The following is a 19,487-nucleotide window of genomic DNA, read 5'->3' on the forward strand; positions in this document are numbered from 1 at the left end:
CTGTGGTCTAGGGGAGCCAACAGCCCAGCACCCTTCTGTTCATCCATTTGTTTGCTCGTTTATTCATTCATTCATTCATTTATTCAACCAGCAAATATTGTTTGAAATGGACTGTATGTGAGACACATCGGATATGGGCATACAATGGTGAGCAGAAACCCATCACCTGCTTTTGTGGTGTTCGGTCCAGTGGGGAAGGCAGGCACTTATCAGATAATATGAGTTAACAAATTAATTAATTACATTAATAAAAGTGTATAATTGCAGACTCTGAAAAGGCTTTGAAGAAAACGTACATGGTGTTTCGAGAGTATCTAACAGGTGGTCCCCTTCTTGGCCTCCAGAAAGTCAGGTCACAACTCTTCACACTGGTTGATGTTCTCAAGCGGAGGGAGAAAACCAAATACAATGGCAAACACAATGAGAAACAGGATCGTGGTGATGAATAAAATGATCACTACCAGGCCTCCCTGGTCCCAGGGGTTCTGCCAGAACTCATCATTCCAGATGTCCTGCTTTGTCATCAGTTTGTCCATGTGAACCTGGAAAAGAGGGGGACAGAGTCCTTGAGTGCAGGGGCTTCTCCCAGAGACTGTCTCTGTATTTTGAACAGCCCTGGTGTGAGCCAGAACTTGACCATCCCTGAGATCTACTCAGCTAGGATCTAAAATGCACCGCTGCAGATCCTTGCTGTTTTCCCTGCCTCAATTGCCAAACATTTGGGGAGAATTTTGAGAGATCGGCATAGGAGTTGAGGGGTGGACTGACTCCAGCTGAGGCCTCGGTAAACTCCCTTGGAGTCAGGTGGAAACAGAACCAGCTAATCTTGAAACAGCTAAAGTCGGCAGGCTGCAGGCCTATAGCCAGTTGGAGGGAGTAATGGTGAGAAGGCAGGCGTCACTACCTGATTCTGCTGTTAACACTCCTGTGTCCTAAGAGTGGGCCGATCAGGGTAATCCTTCAGGCCCTGCACTTTGGGGGCCGAGCCACGCCCTGACTCAAAGAAGCAACTCTTGGGAGGAAAAGGTGTTGGCATTGTCGAGTGTCCCTGATCAGACCTCATCGCAGTCACCAGAGCGAACAAAGGTGGGCCAGGGCCTGTTGCCTAGCAACTGTGTTCCTCTGCCTTCCATACTTACCTCTTCAGCTGCGTTCTGTTCTTTTGTGATGTCGTTTTGGGGGTTGCTCAGGGTACCTATGTTCTGGCGTCCTCAGAGAAGTCAGGCTTGGGGTAGGGTGGAGAAGGAGACCGGATCCAGGACCTTTGCCTCAAGCCACCGTCCGCCTCACCCGTGGCTGGGTCTTGCCTCTCTCTCCTCTCTGTCCAGCTGCTGACCTGTAGACCGGGAGGCCCCCACCAGAGCGCAGGAAGCCCAGGACTCCGGGAAGCCCTGGGCTGGAGCCGCACACAGGCTTTTCCCTGCGGTGCTAGGGTGCTGGTGAATGATTAACAAGCCTCCGGCTGGTGCCTCCTGGAGCCAGTTTTTTTGTGGAGGTGTTTACCACCATTAAGGCCTCAGGGTCCTGGAGGCTTAATTTCTCCCTAGTGCCTTTGCTCGCCTCCCAGGCATGACCTCAGCTGCTGCATGGGCAGCTAGAAAGTGGGAATGGGAACCTGGTAGCCACCATTTATTCCATAAAAGATAGGCTTCAAGTGCCTGGTGTGGCCAGGAACTGCGCGTGTCAGTTGTGAACCAAGGGAGGCAGGTCCTGCCTGCCCAGATTTCCATTCTAGCACACTGGTCCTCAGCCTTGCTCATTAGAATCATCTGGGAGCTTTTCTAAATACCTGTGCCCAGGCCCTCCCTGGTACCACTTCTTTCCGTCTGGGCACGTCAGAGCCCGGGTCTCTGTAAAGCTTGCCAGGCGATTCTAACGTACACCCAGGGTTGGAGGAGACAGATGACAAGGAAGTTCAGTAAAGTCCTTTTTACCTATCATGGTCCTACCTGATGCTTCGAGTTTCCCTCCTTAAAACTTACTGACTCATGCCTTTGATTGCTGAGCGCTCCCAGCCAGCAGGCTGGTCGCTAGCACACCCACGTACTTCCTCCTTCAGTTAAGTTGGATGCTTGTCAGGAGCCAGTAGTTTGTTCCCAAACCTGTTTGTGGCATTTGTACTTGTTATTGATATTACATAATTGCATTTGACATTACATAAAACAAGAAAATGGAGCAACAGTAATAGTTGAAACCCCAGTTTTACAGCTGGGGAACAGGCACAGAGGTTAAGCAACATGCCCAAGGTCATACGGCTAAGAAGTAACTGTGTTGGGATTTAAACCCAGCTGTTCAGCTCAGCTGCAGGGTCTGTACTCTGAAGCTCTGTGCTGCACCTCAAAGGGAGTGGAGGGAGAGCGTTATTTCTAGAAGCATCTATTTGACCACTTGGAATGACTTTGGAATCACTCAGTATTTCTGTCAAAACAGATGTGGCAAGACACATGGAAACGTTTTGTAAAAATCCAGGATTTCACACTCCGATTTCTTTGTGGATGTCTTTAAGTTCTTGTTCTGCTTTACAGTAACCACAGTTAGCAAATAGACAATTTAGGAACTCTGGCCGGCAAACCCACACTCAGAGAAAAGACCTTGGCCCTACATCAAAAAGATTGGCCAAGGAATGTGCATGTATATGTTTCTATTTAAAATGAGATGTGTGGGGAATGTATGTGTCACGTACACAGAAGTTGCTTTAGCCAACTCAGTCAATTGCTGGCCCTGATCGGAAGATTCTACAGAAATGAGTATCACAAAGGGAACGATATGGAAAGAGGTGGAAGGCGCTGGAGTATATGTGGCATAGCCTGACCTGGGGGCTGAAGGAAACCCTATGGGAGTGAGGTTTAGGTCAAGATGTGAAGACTACATAAGAGGTAGGATTAGGACGCAGTGTTTCATGGCAGGCAGCGGGTCCCGAGGAGGGTGAGGAACCTTTAAGAACAAAATTAATTTGTCTTCCGTTTTGTGTGGTCTGGATTTGTGTTACCGGCATGCAAATATGTCCTGAAGACTTTTTATTGTAGGTTGCTCTCAAATGTTAATGCTTGAGAAAACAGATTTAGGGGAAGAGTGTTTTATGTGCTCTCTGCCAGTTTTTGGTAATGAGATTCTTGCCCTGGCGGTTCTGTGGTTTCTGATAAGGCAGAATATACAGACGGTAAAATGCACAGATCTCCAGTGCAGACCTTTGGAGGAACTGAGAGACTACTGTGGAGGGGAGGCCTGAAGAGGCTGGGAAACCAGTGCGGCAGTGAGCGCAGGCAGACGTCGAGGGGAGATCGTTGCAGGGCGGCTGGTGGCAGGAATGGAGGCCTGTGATAGCCAGATGCTCTCTAGGGCTCAGACAGCCTACTGGCCTCCCGTTCCGTGGCCACCATGGCTATACCTCTCTGTCCTTTCCCACAATGGGAAGATTGCTGCTTCCTCTCCATGCCTTTCTTTCCGAGAAGACCTCTGCTGGGAGGGTGCCAGGCTGCTGTCACTCTGGAACAGATGTGGTTTGTTGAGCCCAATGGGATGGAAACCTGCCCAGGACTGCTGTGGGGAGCCATTAGTGGCAGGGCTCAGCGTGAACCAGTTTGATGCCTACTGGGATCCATCATATTTGGACTCAGCTGTTAAGCTATTGGTGCCTGGACTGAAAAGGGCAGTGGTTTCCCATCTAGTCCCTCCCGCCTTCCCTGTTTTTCTTCTGGGAGGGAGACCTAGTTGGGCCCCACCCTAGCTCTTACCTCTTGGGCTCGACCCACTCACCGGGAGATGATTTTAGCACACTTTAGGGTGTGGGATCTAGGATTGGTTGATGGAGGATAATGGGATCAGCCCCTTATCTGCCCCTGCAGGGGCTCTGCAGCTGGATGGGCTGTGCTGGGCTGGGCCCAGAGGCTGGCTCTGCCATTTTTAGCTGGTTGAACTTAGGCAAGTTGCATATTGTTGCTAGGGCCCAATTTCCTCATCTCCAAAATGGGGATAATGATGGTATCTCTGGCATTGAGGCTGTTGTGATGATACGGAATCACCTGCGTGAAAACACTTTAGGTGGTGGGGGGGCACACAGAAGCCCTCAGTAAATTTCCACTCACTCGATCCTCACCACCACCTTCCTCATCATCGTTATCAACGGTATCATTGTAATTCTGAATCCCCTTCTCGTAGGGTGGTGTGGGGTGGAGGGTGCCGGTTCTTGAATTTCTTTTCTTTTGTATGGAAGAACTTCCTCTCTGCTTCTTCAACCTAAACCAAACCCGTCAGACAAGTCAGTGGACACCAGGAAGTGAAACCAGCCAGCCAGTTTCTCTCACCTGCCTGCCAGCTGGAGATGGGGGGAGGGGCAGGGGCAGGGGCAGAGCCTGGCATCCCCCTCTCCGCTCCCTGGTTTTTGTATAGACGGGGCCGTGCCCCTAGGCAGCCAGAGCACAGGCTGGCAGGGCAAGATGACGGAGGCATGTAAAAACTGCAGACCTCTGTGCGGAAGGAGGGGGAGGTACTACGGGAGCTTTCTGCCTCCCCTACCCTAATTCCTGGGGTCCATGCCCCTCTTGTTTAGAGGAGCAGATCAGGACTAGCATATGCTCCGCGCCGTGCCAAGCACTCCCTATAGGTCACCTTAGTTTATCCTCATAAGCTCACCCGAGGAGGCAGCTACCGGGATTGGCTGCGACCCACAGGGGAGGAAACGCGGCTCTGGGAGGTCGAGTCACTAACCTATGTTCACGCAGCTGGTGAATGGCAGGGTGAGGATTTGGGGCCAGACAGCCTGGGACACAATGGGGGAAAGGACAGAGGGGTTGGGATGCAGGTTATAGGCAATAGTAGAGGCCTGACTTCTCTTACTCTAGAAGTTTGGAAAGACCCAGGGGCCTGAGCCTGTGGGTGTGGGGTGTTCAGGCTAAAGTAAATGGCAGCCGAAGCTGTTGAGTGGCGTTTCTGAGCCTAGCACCTGGGCAAACGCTGCCCCATCACTGTAGAGGGGGCACCTGTAGCCAGAGTTTGGTAGCAGCCAGTGCTGATGGATTTTCACCCTCTCCTTCCCCTGGTTCCCTCTTGCGTGGCATTCCTTCCTGTGTTTTTCCAGCGTTCGTGGGCACAGGGAGAATAGAGGCCTGGCAAGGACAGTCACTGGCCACACCCCTGGAATTCTGGCACCTTGCCCTTCAGAAGCACAGAGCCCAGGCCAGGGAGTCTGGCGCCACAGAAACACAACCAGAAAGCTTTTACTGAGATAGAAACGGGCAAATACCGGAATAGAATACTGACGTGCTCCCCTCCGGTGGGAAGCTTGGGGTCCAGCAGCTGTTGCACAGAGCCCCTCTGATTGGCCTGCTCCTCTGGGCTGGCTCCCCACCGCTGCAGGCTGTTCTCCTTCCAGGTATGGGGCCCCCACTTCTGTGTTTTGTTAGAAAGTGCAAGTTGGGAAAGAATTTCCTCAGGTTTTAAACAGGTGACTCCTCCTTGGCACCCAGCATTCACTGGCAGGTGAGAGTTTGGTGGCCGTACCAGCCCTTGTTTCCTTGATAAGGCTGCGGGTGTCGGGTTCCCGGGCAGGGCCAGGCTGGCACGCGGGATCCTGGCTTGGCAGCCTCCTCTCCAGCTTCTCCTCCTCGTCTCTGTCCCTCACGGTGGGCTCACGGGCCGCACTTGGACCTTCCTGCCTCTGCGCTCAGGGCAGCAGCAGTCCCTGCAGCAGCAGCAGCAGGCGATCAGCAGCAGCACCAGCACGGTGGCTGGGGGGTTAGGAGAGAGAAGCAGAGAGCACGGGAAGCTCAGGCAGGGAAGAGAAAGAACACACGCCTTACTTCTAAATGAAGCCCTCCAGAGGTGTGCGGAAAGGGCCTTTAGCCAGAGATCTGGCTTCGTCAGAAATACTTGAGAGTCTGGCAAGAGGTGTCGACTGTCCCCGTGCCAGCCGCTAGGCACTGACCTCCCTGTCATGCCGCCTCTGCTGCCCTGAGCTTCTCTCCCTTCACCCCTGGTTGGGATTTGGGGTTGCCTCTGCACCCCATCAGCAAATTGTCAAGGATTCGGGAAATCCTCTGGCTCCCCCCCAGGGACATCTGCCTCTCCTCTGTCTGGGGGACACCCAGCCACCTCGGCCAGTGCTCTGGCCAGCACTGTGGTCTCACCTTTCCCGGATGCCAGGAAGAACCAGGGGCGCTGGGGAGAACGTGAGAGCCTCAGCTTACCTGTGAAAAGGAGGATGACCGAGAAGGCCGCGATCTCCACAGGCTCGGCCTGGGGCAGCTTCTGCAGCTTGAGCAGCAGCTTCTCGCCCATGGAGCGCATCTCCTGCACAAAGTTGGCGGCTGCCATGGTGCATCGGGCTCCTGCCGGGCTCCTGCCGGGCCTCACTGAGATGGGGCTGGGAGTCCCCACCCACCTGCAGCCAGTGGAACGAGTTAGTCGGGTCTCACCCCTGTACCCCCGGTGGCTCATGACGGGGGAGGGAGCCATCAGGGCCCTCCACCCAGTGGTGGCCCTCAGCCCCCACCCGCCTGGCACCACCCGGACTGAGGGAGGCTGGTGATGGCAGGGAGCCTGAGGCCCTGCCGCCGGGGGCTGCGTGGCACTGCCAGACACAGGAGAGGTCTGCCAGCTGGCCACGGTTGGCCAAGGTTTCCGACCTCGAGGTGGGGTGGCTTCACTGTTCTACTCCCGGGTTTGCTGAGCGCCTTGGGCTGGCACAGCTCCCCTCGTGACTCCTGGGTCCTTCAGGACTTTGGTGCCTCCCCTGGGTTCCCAGTGGGGAGACCGGGCTTTAGGATTCCAGCCTGGTGCTCTTGCCTTTCATCATATGTGGGGCAGAAGGAGTCAGGCTTGTCCTCGAGTGGGCACATGGGGCTCCTGGCAGGGGTCAGCTGGGTGAGAACTAACTGGGGGAGGTGGTCTGAGCCCCTCCAGGGCCCTCCACTTCTCCCATCAGCTCAGTTTCTTTACTCATATGGTATTCTTTGAAGAGGCAGAGATGATGCCGTGTACCCCGCAGTTTTTCCCCAAGGAGGCCTCTCGGGACGGGATCACACATCCCATGGCTGGTTTACCAGGCCCTCCTCTGCTGGCTCAGACCTGCTCCTCTGGCCTGACCAGGAGAGTCCCTTGTGTCCCCACCCTCGCCCCAGGTATGTAGCAACTCAGCCTTCCAGGTGATGACTGAGAGCCTCTTCCTGTCTAAGGGTGCCCAATAGGCTGACGGTGAAGGTCCAGGCTGAGTCTGAGAGTTGGGCCAGCTGTACATCAGGAGTTTCTTTCCCCTTCTGCCTCCCCTGTGGGCATGAGGGAGCCAGTGCCTCTTCAGGGATGGACCAGGGACAGCCTGGTGCCAACCCAGCCTGAACTTGTTCACCAAGGCAGCTCTAATCCAAGGGAGCGTAACAGGTGGCCAAGGTCTTGTGCCAGACCTCAGGATCTAATTACTGCCGCCTTGTCCTGGGTCTCAGCCAGGCAGGTTCTTCCGAGATGACTGCAGTTTTGGAAGCTGGTCACTCCTGGTACTATCGCCACAGTATAGCTGTCTTGGAACTGCTTTGAAGGTCATCTGCTTGAACCCCCTTACCCTGTACCTGGCTCTCTGCACTCCCTCTGGTGTGCAGCCTTTGCTTGAGCCCCCTCTGGGTGAGATGGGGAGTCCCATCTGCTACGGCAGCTTGCCCTGTTCCTCCTTGGAGCAGCGCTGATCATTGGAAGGTGGAACCCCCTCCTGACCTCGTTGGTCCTGCCTGTGGTCACACAGGATGCTTCTACCCCACCTTCTGCCTCATAGTCCTTCCGGACCTGGATGGCAGCTGGCATGTGCCTCCTATGTCTCCTCTTCCACAAGGTCGCCTGCACCCCGTGGAGCATTGGATCATCCTGGATTTGAATGCCTGCCCCTTTCTGCTTTCATGACGTGGACGCGTCACTTTGTCTCTTTGAGTCTGTTTCTTTTCCTCATCTTACATAAGATGAGATAGCCATCCTTCAAGGCTGTTGGGAGGATTGACACCCGGAAGCACAGCGGCAGGAAGCACAGATCCTGGCACACGTTTGTGCTCAGCAGGTGGGCTTCCCCTCTTGCGGTGTGTGTCTGTGGAGAGGGGGGGTCTGGCCACCATAGGAAGCCTTTGGGGACAGTCACACCCCCACCCTGTACACTGTCAAAGACCCTCCCCAAACACCTTGGGGAGTTTCGTCTGTGTCTTTCATTCCCAGGATATCTGTGGTGTGTAAGGTAAAGGAAGGTGGGGGGGCGGGAGGGGGCAAGCTGGAGATGGGAGCTGTATTTTAAGCAATGTTGGGGGGAGCCGGCAGATGATGGGTCCATGGAGGATTAGAGGGCTTCCTGTCAGAAGTGGGAGTCTCCTGTTATAGCCTTCTGTCTTCTCTTATGCCCCATCCCGGGGTTAGCACATTTCCGTAATGGCGATCAAGATCCCAGTTTTCAAGTATACAAAGAGGCAAGAGATCCTAGAATCCCATGCGTCATTCATTCCTGCCTCCCTTTACATATGGGAAACAGTGATTCCTCTGAGGTTGCACAGCAGGATGAGGGCCTAGCCAGGCTCCCCTACTTCCCCATGCTGTCTCTTGATGGAGACCTGTCTCAGGCAGCCTGCTCTGTGGCTCGCAAGGTTAAGTCAGCCCACGGAGCAGCTTTCTGAGGACACTGCCCTCGCGGTGGGCCCAGTGCAGGGACGAGGGCCCCAGAACTCTTTGAACGCAGGTGTGCTCTGCACGATCAGCCCCATTCCACGCTCAGGAGTCTGGGGCACTGTCTTTATTCAGGCACATCACTCACGAGGCCAGGGCCACACCTGTTCTTTGGGAACCACATGTGACTTGTTGCCAAAGGGACAGATGGCACGTGTCTGTCTCAGGTTCACCAAACTCCTTCCCGAGCATGGTGCCCCTCTTCTCTGGTCACACTGAACAGCACCCCCCTTCTTTGACCGGCGAAGCTGGTTTGCACAAGGAGGGCGGTCCCCTCTCGTTCCGGAGCCTCTCTGCTCATCCACTTCCCGTTTCCAGGAGAATATTCCTCCGCATTCCTGGAGGAGGGAACAGAAGTGCCAGCCAAGGCCCTGGGGGAGAGTCTGCACAGGGCTCAGGAGTTGGGCTCCTCTTCTCCTCTCCGTCTACACTTGGTCTGGCTTTTTCAGCCTGTTTGGCCCCGTGCCTGCATTGCCTAATGTAGCACCAGAGACTCCTTGAAAGAGGAAGCGGGCGGAGGCCAGCCGGGCAGCAGGAGCTTTGTCACTTGTGCTTCCACATCCAAAGCCCCGGGGAGGGGTTATAGAGGGGAGGCCTCCGCCTGTGAGCGAGAAGTGGTGTGGGGACCCTGTCGGTCTGAGGGGTGTGATCTCCAGAGCAGGGAGAGGGCAGGTGGAGCCGAGGTTGCTCTGCCGTACGGGAAAGGTGGACTTTGTCGATCAGAAGCTTCGGCTCTGAAGTCGGCCATCCTCCGGGTGTTGTGTACTGGGGATGCTGCAGTCACACCCAGGGGCCCAGGCCCCGCTCCGGGAGGAGTGCCCGTCCACACAGAGGCAGGCCGTATGGCTGCGGACAGATGGCATCATGCTCCTGCGCCCAGGGTGCCTCTGGTGAACTGAATTGGCAAGCTGTACCAGCCCTGGGGTCTCACCCAGGGCTGCCCACTGCTTCCGTCCGTCTGTGAACTGGAATGGAGCCACCGGGCACTGATGTTCTGCCCCAAAGGCTGAAGGGGAACGCCCTTTGTTTTCCAGTTGATGTTTTGCCATTTCCAGCTTGGGCTTGAGCAGAAGAAGCCTTAGTGGGGACCGTGGGAGCTGGAGGGGCCTTGTGCTCCTAAGAGGGAGGAGGCACATTCCAGCAGGTCCCAGGCGCTCTTCCCAGTGGGCTATTTAAAGCGAGGCCCAGGGGGTGCCTGACGCCTGGTGCCCAATATAACCAGCAGTCGTCAGGTGACCCTGCGGCATGTTCCTTGGCCATTGCCCTGTAGGGAGTACGTGTTCCCAGCTGTGGTCTGGGGAAAGCGGGTACTCTGAGGCTGGCTGCCTCTTATCCCTTTTACTTTCCCAGGTTTGCAGGGAAGCCCAGAGGGGTACTGATAATTGTACGTATCAGTACGTATATACTGATATTGTATATATCTTTCTGGTCTATCTCACTCTGCCAGACTCCTTCCAAAACTGTACTTCCTGCCTGTGAATCAGGGAAATCCTAGTCCCTCCCGGCCCTTGCTCTGGAGTACTTTGGTCAGAGGCAGCCAAGCAAGTGACTTCCCACGGCCCCAGGAAGAGAGAGCAACCTTGGCTGCCTGCATGGCCCTTCCTGGAGCCTGTGAAGGGTGCTCTGTGGCTGGAATGGCAGCCAGTGGAGGAGGGAAAGTGAGCCGGGCAGAGATGAAGGCTGGAGGGGCTGGAGGGACCAGAAAACGTTCCTTTGTGTGGCATCTCCTGCCACAGGGAGCCTTGTGACAGGGCACACGGGTGACCTGCAGGCCAGACAACTGCCATTTGGTACTGAAGCTTCCCTGTTTCCTCCTTGCAAAACTGATACTTCAACTCCAGAGGCCCCTTGTGGAAGAGAACAGGCGGCTGGCGGGTGTGTTTGTGACTGATAAGTGGTGTATCGGTGGCTCAGGGCCCCAAGGGTTTCTTGCTCTGCCCCTGTCATTTTGTCATGGAGAGTTGTAGCCACCCTTGCTCCACAGGGCATTGTCTTGTTTGAGAAACAGCTGTCATGAGGCAAACTGATGGTTGTGGCAGATTTTCGGCGTCTGGGGGCCTGACCAGCAAGGCAGAGATGTCCACTGTGCACGGACCGCATCAGGCCTTCAGACGATGCCCTTTTCTGCCTTGGCTCCAAGTTGCCGTGGGAAGTAGCTGCTTGAACCCAGAGCAGTCCTGCTTTCCAGGACCGGAGGAGGCACCTCCGGCTGCTAGCGATGGTTCCTGTAGCCCCAGAAGCTAGGTATCACCCTCCCGTTCCAGCTCAGGGCCTGGGTTCAGGGGACCCCATCCACGTATGTCCTGTGGCCGCAGGGACTCTGATCCCCGCCCGCACGCCTGCCTGGGCCGTCTTACAGATCAGAGCCCTGGGCTCACCACTGTGCCCATCCCTTACCCAGTCCTGTCTGCTGCCTCCAACACAGGCCAGCGCCTGTCCCCTCTCTGCCTTGCATGGCCATCTTTGCAGGGCATTAGCCTCTCCAGCCACCGACTCAGGCCAAATCTCACAGACTCTGCTGAGCCAAGAACACTTGGACTGATTCTTGGTTTCCACTTTTCCCTGGATTGTTTTTCTTTCCTAGTAGATACTAGTTTGTTTGCTTTGGGGAAACATCTGGGGGGCGGGGAAGGGAGACTTTAGCCCTAGTGTGAGGACAAGTAGGCAGGAGGAGCAGGCAGCCTCCGTTCATGGGGCCCTGCCCAAGGGGGCTGCTCCCGGGGCTGCTGGAGAGCCATGCTGGGGTCAGCATTCCAATGGCGTGTCACAGGGCCACATACCGGGTGGGTCCTTCACCGGCCTCAGTTTCACCATCGCCTCCTCCCCCACCCCACCTTGGGTTCAGGGTCAGGCCCTCATGCTTCTGGCACAGCATTTGGAGAGACCTGGGGGGTCGTGGGATTCTAAATGGACCCAGGGAGGAGCACCCGGGCTTGGCTCTGAGCTAGGAACACCTGGCAACGAGCGGGCCAAGCCCCTCTCAAGGGGTGGCAGCTGCCACTCTGATGCAGGACACAGATGGGCAGAGCTGCTGTGGATCCTGCCACATCCTGAGGGGCACGAAGTGGCGGGGCAGACCCTGCCCTGAGCCTCCTCCACTGGGAGAAAGCAGGGACAGAGGGCTCTGCCTTGATTCTGGGAAAAAGGGAGGCCCAGAGAGCAGACAGCCCTTCTCTCCCAGGCCAGGACAGCCAAATCCCTTGTTTAAGCCCCCTGAATAGAAAAAGCTTAAACTAACTTGCAGAGTAAGCAGGCGCTCGGGGCCCCTCTGCCTGCTCAGCAAGCAGGGAGGAAAGCACTCTGAGCAGAGAGCTGCAGCCTCAGCCTGTGTCCCTCCAGTGCTGGATCCCCGCAAAAGAAGGGAGAGCCCAGATTGAAATGGGGCTGTCTGGAGACTGACCGAGTGCACCCCCACGAGCCCCTGTGATCGTGCTAGATTGTGGCTCTCCACCCTTGGGGCAGGGGGCCCTGGCTGGCCCCCTCACCCAAAATCTGTGGCCGGCACCACTCACCTGGGAGCTCAGGTGTTGGGTTGAGGGGCAACCGCGGATGCTGGGGAGCCCGGCAGCCTCCCTTGCCTGGCTTCGCCCGGCCACCACCTCTTCCTTCCTTCTCGGATGCCTCTTTCCTGACCCGCTGCTGGGCGCCTTCCTCAGAGGAGTGGAGCTCCTGGCTGCTGACAGCCAGCTGCTGTCTCGGCCTCAGCTTTTTTGTTGTTGGTCGTCCTGGAGATCCAAGTGTCAAATTACAAGGGGCGGCCACTGAAGCAGGGGAGCCAGTGCCACCGCTGCCCCTGCCCTGCCCCTGCCCAGCCGAGTGAATCCCTGCTGGGACCTCCGAGGGTGGCTTCAGACTCCTCTGTGGTTGCCCTGCCCCTGGGAGGTCTGCAAGGGCGAACCCGTCTCTTCTGTGCCTCCTCTTCCTCTCCTCTCCCTCCTGGCGGGTGTGTGCTAAGCCGTCGTGGGCTGGGCCTGGGCGGAGAGCTGATAAAAGAGGTCGGCTCTCTTTTTCCCTGGCAAAGATGCCCTCTGGGAGGCTCCACCTGAGCCGTGGAGTGAGGAGGGAGGGACGCCCCACAGCGCTCAAGTTCTTTGGCTCCCTCCCTACCCTCAGGAGGGGTTTGAGCCCATCCGCCTGACCAGCCAACCTGTCTCTCTCGAGACTCCCTGGCTGGTCCCACCCTCTGGCCCCTCCTAGGAAGTAAATAGTTGGGGGAGCAGCCGGACCACCCACGAGGCCAGGCCCTTGGGGAGGAACTTAGGGGTGACTTGAGAATGGCCTGCTTGCCGGGGGAAGTGTCTGGTGCTCCTCCACCCCAGGAGGGAGGACGCTGCCGATGTCCTTCTTTCCAGAGTGCTGGAGCTGTCTCTTCATTCCTGGCCCCGGCCTGGCCTGGCCCTGGCCGTCAGGGACCGGCTCCAGAGCTCAGTGGCTGGCAGGACCCTTTGACATTTGGTTGGTTGTGCCACCCCAGCAGACCAGGCTGTGCCCGGAGCAGGACAGGAGCAGGACAGGAGCTGACCCCAGCCCGCATCTGTGAGCTCTCAATGGAGCCCTTTGAGTGTGAGCACAAAACCCCAGTGAGTCTGGGCTTGAGGGAGGGGGGGGGGGGGAAGGAAGCCAACCGTGTAGCCACACCACTTGGGTGCCGGAGCCTCCCAGAGGCTGGACAGGCGGCCACTGTGCAGATGCACAGACTAGCAGTGGAAGGAGTCGCATGTTGGTTTTAGGAGTGGCAGGAACAGTGCCCCCTGGTGGCTGCCTGGGCCTCCTTGCCATCTGCTGCCTTCAAAGCTGCCTTCTCTGAACAAGGCAGCCAGACCTCACTCCCTAGGATCTGTGTAACATCAGCTCTCATTCCTGGTGCCTGTCCCTTAGGGTCTCAGCTCCTCAAAGTGTTTCTTGCGGTGCTCACGTCGAGAGGCATTCTGGCTGGAGGGTGACACCACCTATTCTTGTCCTCGGGACATGGTGCCTGGACAGCCCTGCCTCTGCTGCCCAATCTCTCGTGCTCTCCCACCTCATGCTACATTCCCGTGGCAAGACTGGCCCTTTGCAAGGGCCATGATTAGATCTGCACCCTACCCCCCACCCTGGGGGCCTCTGCACCTGTCTCAAGGACCAACTGTGCCCCCCTCCTGGGAGTCAGGGACAGCTGGAGTCTGGCACCCCAGCAGCGGGCTCATGGCAGTGGAGTTGAGGCGCCGGGCGATGTGACGAGACTCCTGCCAAGGCTGGTCTCCCCTTGCCCTCGGCGGCGACCAGCATACCATGGCAGCCCTCGGTGCTGCTGGTTCCAGCTCTTGAGCGGTCCCCCAGCCCAAGACTGCGTACGCAGGCACGGTCTTCTTGGGGATAAGGGAGAGGCCGTCAAGAGATGGCAGAGCAGAGTGCTGAGGCTGGTCCCTCCCTCCCCCACCTCCGGGCAAGGGCGAAGGTGCTAAAAAGAACCCTTGTTGTGTGTGCCAGGCCCCACGCCCCACGCCCCGGCCATGGAGCCGGCGCTCTTGCCGCGTTTCACGGCCAAGGACGTGTAGGCTTTGGGAAGTCAGATGCTTTCCCTAAGGAGGCAGCCTCAGCGGCAGAGTCAGCATCTGTACCCAGAGCTGGAGCTATTCCCGGGGCACCCCGCTGCCAGAGGACAGAGCACAGAGCGGGAGGCCGGGACCGAGGGGAGGAACCCATAGAGAAGCAGGACGGAGTGCGGGTCACACCCTGTCTTCTCCGGATTCCCCCATATGTTACACGACCTTGGGAACACTTCACCTCATTGTCCTCATCCGTAAAACGGGCAACCAAACGGTGCCTTGCTTGTCAGGCTCGCACGAGAGGAGGCGTACGAGATGCTGAGTGTGGTGCCCAGCACGTAGCGCTCCTCAGACAGAGTTTAGGGAGCGGGCGAGCGAACACTGGCCTGTCTGGGTCCCTCACCCCTTGCCTCTGTTGTGCTGCCTCTGCCAGGTGCCGCCATGCTGCCATCGCCAAGTACTTTGGGGATGCGCCTCCTGCCTGCACCAAGGGCTGTGACCACTGCCGGAACCCCGTGGCCCTGCGGAAGCAGCTGGAGGCCTTGGAGCACAGAAGCAGCTGGAGCAAGACTTGCATCGGGCCTTCCCAGGGGAATGGCTTTGACCCTGAGCTGTATGAGGGAGGCCGCCGGGGCTATGGGGGCTTCAGCAGGTGAGGGGCCGTGGAGTCAGGGGCTCCCAACCCACTGCAGATAGGCTGGCATTCTCCTCCTCGTGCCAAGGCCAGACCAGAGGCGCCCCAATGCCGTAGTTCACCCCTTGCCCCTGGGGGCCGTGGTGGAGCCAGGAGCTTGATGCTGCTGCCGGAGGCCAGGCCCTCGGAGACAACCAGCGCCCCGCCAGAGAGGCGTGACAGGAGGGCAGAGCCCAGGCCCAGGGCTGCTCACGCCTAGTCTGTCCCCTAGGTATGACGAAGGGTCTGGAGGCAGTGGGGACGAGGGCAGAGACGAGGCCCACAAGCGGGAATGGAATCTCTTCTACCAAAGACAGATGAGCCTACGCAAGGTGAAGGGGATGGGGGCCTGATGGTGTTCAGTGGCCCCCCGTTCACACTCTTTCGGCCCCTACCCTGGTGCTGGATGGGGGGCCATCCTGCAGCCAAGCAAGATGCCTCATAGGCCCTTCATGTCACCTTCCAGGGCAAAGACCCCAAGATAGAAGACTTCGTACCTCCAGGTCAGTACCAAAGTGTCCTCGGGGACTTTGGGGCTGTTCCCAGGGTGTAGATGCCTCACGGTGGGCTGGGGACTCCGCAAAGCAGAAAGTAGAGTGCAGTGACCCACCCCTCTTCCCCACAGATGAGGACTGTCCCCTGAAAGAGGCTTCCAGCAAGAAGATCCCCAGGCTCACTGTGAAGGTAAGAGGTGGGCAACTCTGTCCCCCAGACTCCTCCCCCAACCTTAAGGCTTAAGTGACAAAATTCCTTCCCCTGTGTAGGCCCGTGAGCACTGCCTGGGGCTTCTGGAAGAGGCTCTGAGCAGTAATCGCCAGGTCACAGGGACCGCCAATGGGTGAGTGTCTCAGGTCACGGGGGCCTAGGAGGCTTCTCCGAGCCCTTGTTCCTTTGCAGACCACAAGAGCCCCCATCCCTCCTGGCTTACTTGGGTACCCCGTCCCCGGATCGTGATGCATCCTGCTCCCAGTGGCAGCAGGTCTCACTGCCCCACCAGGGGGCAGGCTTAGCTAGGACTAAGGGGCTGCTAGCGCCTGCTGAAGGGCAGTAAGCCACAGGGTGCCCAGAGTCCGGGTTGGAATCCCTGTGCCCAAGGCCAGTCCCACCAGGCCGTGAAGCCATCTCCAGGGTCCCCAGATGGAATCCAGCAGGAGCTCAACAGAGAGAGGGCTCAGGCCCCCCTGACGCCTTATGCTTCTTCTTTTTTTTTTTTTTTTAACGTTTATTTATTTTTGAGACAGAGAGAGACAGAGCATGAACGGGGGAGGGTCAGAGAGAGAGGGAGACACAGAATCTGAAACAGGCTCCAGGCTCCGAGCCGTCAGCACAGAGCCCGACGCGGGGCTCGAACTCACGGACCGTGAGATCATGACCTGAGCCGAAGTCGGACGCTTAACCGACTGAGCCACCCAGGCGCCCCACCTTATGCTTATTCTTACCCTCAGACCCGATCTCCAGCCCAGGGCTGTGGAGCTGGAATATGAGATGTTCCGAAATGCCAAGGTGGCCAACCTGTACAAGGCCAGCGTGCTAAAGAAGGTGGGCCCAGGCAGGGTGTGCTTATGGGCTAGGGTGGGAGAGGCGGCCCCTCTACCTTCCCAGGCTGTCTGCCTGCCCCCTGCAAGGCAGCCACATACACAGGGGAGCCTGACCTCCCGTCTTTGCCAGCTGAAGATGTTTCTAGCCAACCCCTTGAGGACTAGAACTTGTCCAGTGTCCAGTGACCTTCAGCCACAGGCCCCAGAATCTCACCTGTGGAAAGCCTGGGTTGGGGCTTTCAGGAGCTAGTGGGTGCCACGGCATCCCTACCTGTCCATGACTCAGGTGGCCGAGATCCACAGAGCCTCCAAGGAGGGGCAGCTCTATGACATGGGAGGCGACACCAGAAGTCACAATGCCCAGGCCCAGCCCCCAGAGCCCACCGAGTATGACATCCGGCCGGCCTCCCAAGTGTACTCGGTGAGTGGTGTCCTGGCATCCACCCCAAACCTGGGTCTGGGAAAGGGGAAAGGCATCACTTCCCCTTGTCCTCAGCCACAGTATGGCCACTGGCCCTCTCTGGGCGCCGTAGCCCCGGCCCTAGGCACCCTGGGGCAGGCCCTCCAGCCTCCCTGCCCTCCCAGCTGTACCTCTGCAGCCCCCACAGATCTTCTCTCATCAGCCTGACCCCCTAGCAGTGTCCTGCCTGGTTTCTCCCTCCTCCGCTCCCAAGAGCCATTCCAGACCAGCCCGTGAGTGTCCTCGAGGACCTGGTGGTCAGAACCCTCTCTCCTCTTCTTCACAGCCGAAACCCAAGCGGGTGGGAGCTGGTTTTCCCAGAGGCTCCTGCCCATTCCAGACGGCCACTGAGCTGATGGAGAAGATGCGGGCCGAGAAGCAAGCCCCCCAGCCTGTGCTGGGAGGTGAGCGGGAGCTCCCCAGCCAGCCCCGCAGCCTCCAGAGTGAGGACTGCAGTGAGTGCCTCCCGAGGCCCAGAGGAGAGGCCCCTGGAAGCAGTGCTCATTGTGGGGGGTCCTCCCCTGAGAAGAAGGCGACAAGTCCCTCTAAGGGCGGTCCCCTTGCCAAGGCCCGGGCCAGCAAGAAACAGCAGCTCCTAGCCGCAGCAGCCCTCAAAGATTCTCAGAACATCGCCCGCTTCTGCCAAAGGGCCAAGAGCCCGTCTCCCCTCACCTCAGCACCAGGGACAGGAGGTGCCAGCCTTTCCTGTGAGGGAATGCGGGGACCCCCAGCAGTCCCAGAGAAGTGTGCAGGGGAAGATGGAGCCCTGGGGTGTTTGGCTGCATCCCCCCAGACCAAGGAGTGCACCAGTGAGAGGTCAAGGTAAGGGCTCTGATAGTTCTGAAATTCTTTGGAATCTCTTTTGCTAACTGGATCTCTGAAGCCCTGGCCAGGGTGTGCTCTGCTGGGCCAGCTGAGCTGAGGGTGCAGCTGGTGCCTGGAGCCTTTGACGCCTGCTGTCCTCCCTGGCCAGGGCCTGCCCACCCAGAAACCAGGGGTCCCCTGAAGGCCAGCCCACCCCCACGAAGGAGACACGCACGGGCAAGCGGCCCAGAACCCAGCAGGTACTGACAGGGATGAGGCCACAGGGGAGGAGGCCTGTAGACTAGGCTGGTGTCTGCTCTGTTCTCCCGATTAGGGGTTTGGGGAAAATTCCCTCTTTTTACATCCCAGAGTTAGATGGGCTGGACTGGAGGGAGCCAGCGGATGCTGAGGCCCAGTCTTCCAGAAGGAGGGGAGGGGCTGTGACAGGGAGCCCGAGAGTGATGCTCCATTTGGGTCCTGCACAGGAGAGCCCAGAGAACCAGGCTCAGAAGAGGCCTTGCCTCTCAGCCAACGCCTCCATCTTAGCTGAAGCCGAGGACAGCATCTTGGCCAGCAATCAGAACACCTTGAACCCTACAGCCCGAGGCTCCTGTCCTCTCCCAGTCCCTGGCATCTCCCTCAAGGAGGCTGCAAATGTTGTGGTCAAATGCTTGACCCCTTTCTACAAGGAGGGCAAGTTTGCATCCAAGGTAGGGTAGGTGGGTGGATTCTGCCCTCTCCTGGGCCTGGGATACCTGGGCGCAGGACAGGTCCTACCTATAGCCAGGACAAAGCGGGGCGGAAGCAGGCTAGGTCCTAAGGCCGGCTGCCTGCTTCCCTGGGTCCGCCTTGCCCTTGGGTCATGGCTATGGGCCACTGGTGGGGGCAGGGCAGGGGTCTGCACCCTTTGCTCCTGTCACCTTCCGCCTCCAGGAATTGTTTAAAGCCTTCGCCCGCCACCTCTCACACTCGCTGACTCAGAAGACTCCTCCCAGAAAGAGCGGTGAGTGCCTGCATCACCAGGCCAGGGAATTTGCGGGGCTCGGTGGTGGGGAGGGGACTGGCCCTCATGTTCCCCTTCTCAAATCTGTAGTAAAGGAAGAGGCCCAGCATTTCATCAAGCAGTTTTTCCATGGCCGGGCCCGGTGCGAGAGTGAAGCTGATTGGCACGGCCTGTGTGACCCACAGAGATGACCGGCTGCTGCCCACTAGGGCCAGAGTGCTCCCCCGGCCTCAACCGGGAGCCAACCTGGGCCTCGCTCAGGAATGGGAAGGTGGAAAGCCTGCAGCCATCAGGAGCATCCTCTTTGCTCAGGGTCCCTCCCCCCTCCAACCATGCTTGCTTTGGAGATGGCCCCAGACGCCTCCTAAATCAAGGTCGGAGGCCAGAGGCCAGCCACCTTTCTGCTTGCAAAATCTGAGGTCTTCTTCCTCCTAGCCTCCCTTCCTCTCTTGGCTGGGTTTTCTGAGCCAGATCCCCAGGTTAGGAGGTAGTGGGGCCGTGTGGCTGCTGCCAGGGGAACAGGAGGAAGGCGTGGTCCCTCCACCTCTCATTCTTAACAAGTGAAGCCCACCCGTCCGAGGCGTTGGCCCCTTCAGGTCCTGGGCCACTCCCCCCTTCCCTTGCGAGGCCAGCCTCCAGGCTGGCCCTGGGTGCAGAGCGCAGGAGAAGGGCAGCCTCCGCACCCTGCGCTCTGCTCAGTTCCTGGTCGGGAAGGCCGGGCCGGACTGAGACGTACCTGAGAAATAAAAGTCCTGTTGGTTTTGACACCCCTCCCCCGCCAAACACAAACACAGCC

General features: G+C 58.0%; 3 protein-coding genes across 8 annotated transcripts in view; 1 reads left to right on the top strand and 2 right to left on the bottom strand.

The window, feature by feature from the left end:
* Positions 1–19,484, top strand: part of RECQL5 (RecQ like helicase 5) — a 35,703-nt gene extending 16,219 nt beyond the window's left edge. Inside the window, exons 9-20 of the mRNA XM_058704427.1 lie at positions 14,647–14,865; positions 15,119–15,218; positions 15,353–15,389; positions 15,512–15,570; positions 15,651–15,724; positions 16,332–16,425; positions 16,711–16,845; positions 17,171–17,706; positions 17,858–17,948; positions 18,174–18,398; positions 18,622–18,691; positions 18,782–19,484. Coding sequence (XP_058560410.1) covers positions 14,647–14,865; positions 15,119–15,218; positions 15,353–15,389; positions 15,512–15,570; positions 15,651–15,724; positions 16,332–16,425; positions 16,711–16,845; positions 17,171–17,706; positions 17,858–17,948; positions 18,174–18,398; positions 18,622–18,691; positions 18,782–18,882 — 1,741 coding nt within the window. The 3' untranslated portion in view covers positions 18,883–19,484. The remainder of the gene's footprint in view (positions 1–14,646; positions 14,866–15,118; positions 15,219–15,352; positions 15,390–15,511; positions 15,571–15,650; positions 15,725–16,331; positions 16,426–16,710; positions 16,846–17,170; positions 17,707–17,857; positions 17,949–18,173; positions 18,399–18,621; positions 18,692–18,781) is intronic.
* Positions 43–6,292, bottom strand: SMIM6 (small integral membrane protein 6). 6 transcript variants are annotated; one of them, XM_058704437.1, is made up of 4 exons: positions 5,243–5,433; positions 4,708–4,759; positions 4,086–4,236; positions 43–542 (listed from the first exon to the last, which is right to left on the bottom strand). In XM_058704437.1, the coding sequence occupies exon 4, from the start codon at positions 534–536 to the stop codon at positions 354–356; it is 183 nt and encodes a 60-aa protein (XP_058560420.1). In that variant the 5' UTR covers positions 537–542; positions 4,086–4,236; positions 4,708–4,759; positions 5,243–5,433; the 3' UTR covers positions 43–353. The 6 variants fall into 6 exon arrangements, with proteins under 6 accessions (XP_058560420.1, XP_058560421.1, XP_058560418.1 ...); XM_058704438.1 differs by lacking the exon at positions 4,708–4,759 and having other exon boundaries at positions 5,260–5,433; XM_058704435.1 differs by lacking the exons at positions 4,086–4,236; positions 4,708–4,759; positions 5,243–5,433 and adding an exon at positions 6,186–6,292.
* Positions 5,424–12,839, bottom strand: SMIM5 (small integral membrane protein 5). Its single transcript, XM_058704431.1, has 3 exons — positions 12,198–12,839; positions 6,186–6,379; positions 5,424–5,726 (listed from the first exon to the last, which is right to left on the bottom strand). Exons 2-3 carry the CDS (start codon positions 6,310–6,312, stop codon positions 5,617–5,619), a joined length of 237 nt encoding a protein of 78 aa, XP_058560414.1. The 5' UTR covers positions 6,313–6,379; positions 12,198–12,839; the 3' UTR covers positions 5,424–5,616.
* Positions 19,485–19,487: the final 3 nt, after the last annotated feature.

The sequence above is a fragment of the Neofelis nebulosa genome, chromosome 16, assembly GCF_028018385.1.
Source record: "Neofelis nebulosa isolate mNeoNeb1 chromosome 16, mNeoNeb1.pri, whole genome shotgun sequence".
In the NCBI taxonomy this organism is placed as follows: domain Eukaryota; kingdom Metazoa; phylum Chordata; class Mammalia; order Carnivora; family Felidae; genus Neofelis; species Neofelis nebulosa.

Coding starts and splice junctions, on each gene's coding strand:
- SMIM6 (XM_058704435.1), bottom strand. CDS start 536: ATGGACAAACTGATGACAAAGCAGGACATCTGGAATGATGAGTTCTGG.
- SMIM5 (XM_058704431.1), bottom strand. CDS start 6,312: ATGGCAGCCGCCAACTTTGTGCAGGAGATGCGCTCCATGGGCGAGAAG. Junction 5,727..6,185: donor GGTCATCCTCCTTTTCACAG/GTAAGCTGAGGC, acceptor CTAACCCCCCAG/CCACCGTGCTGGTGCTGCTG.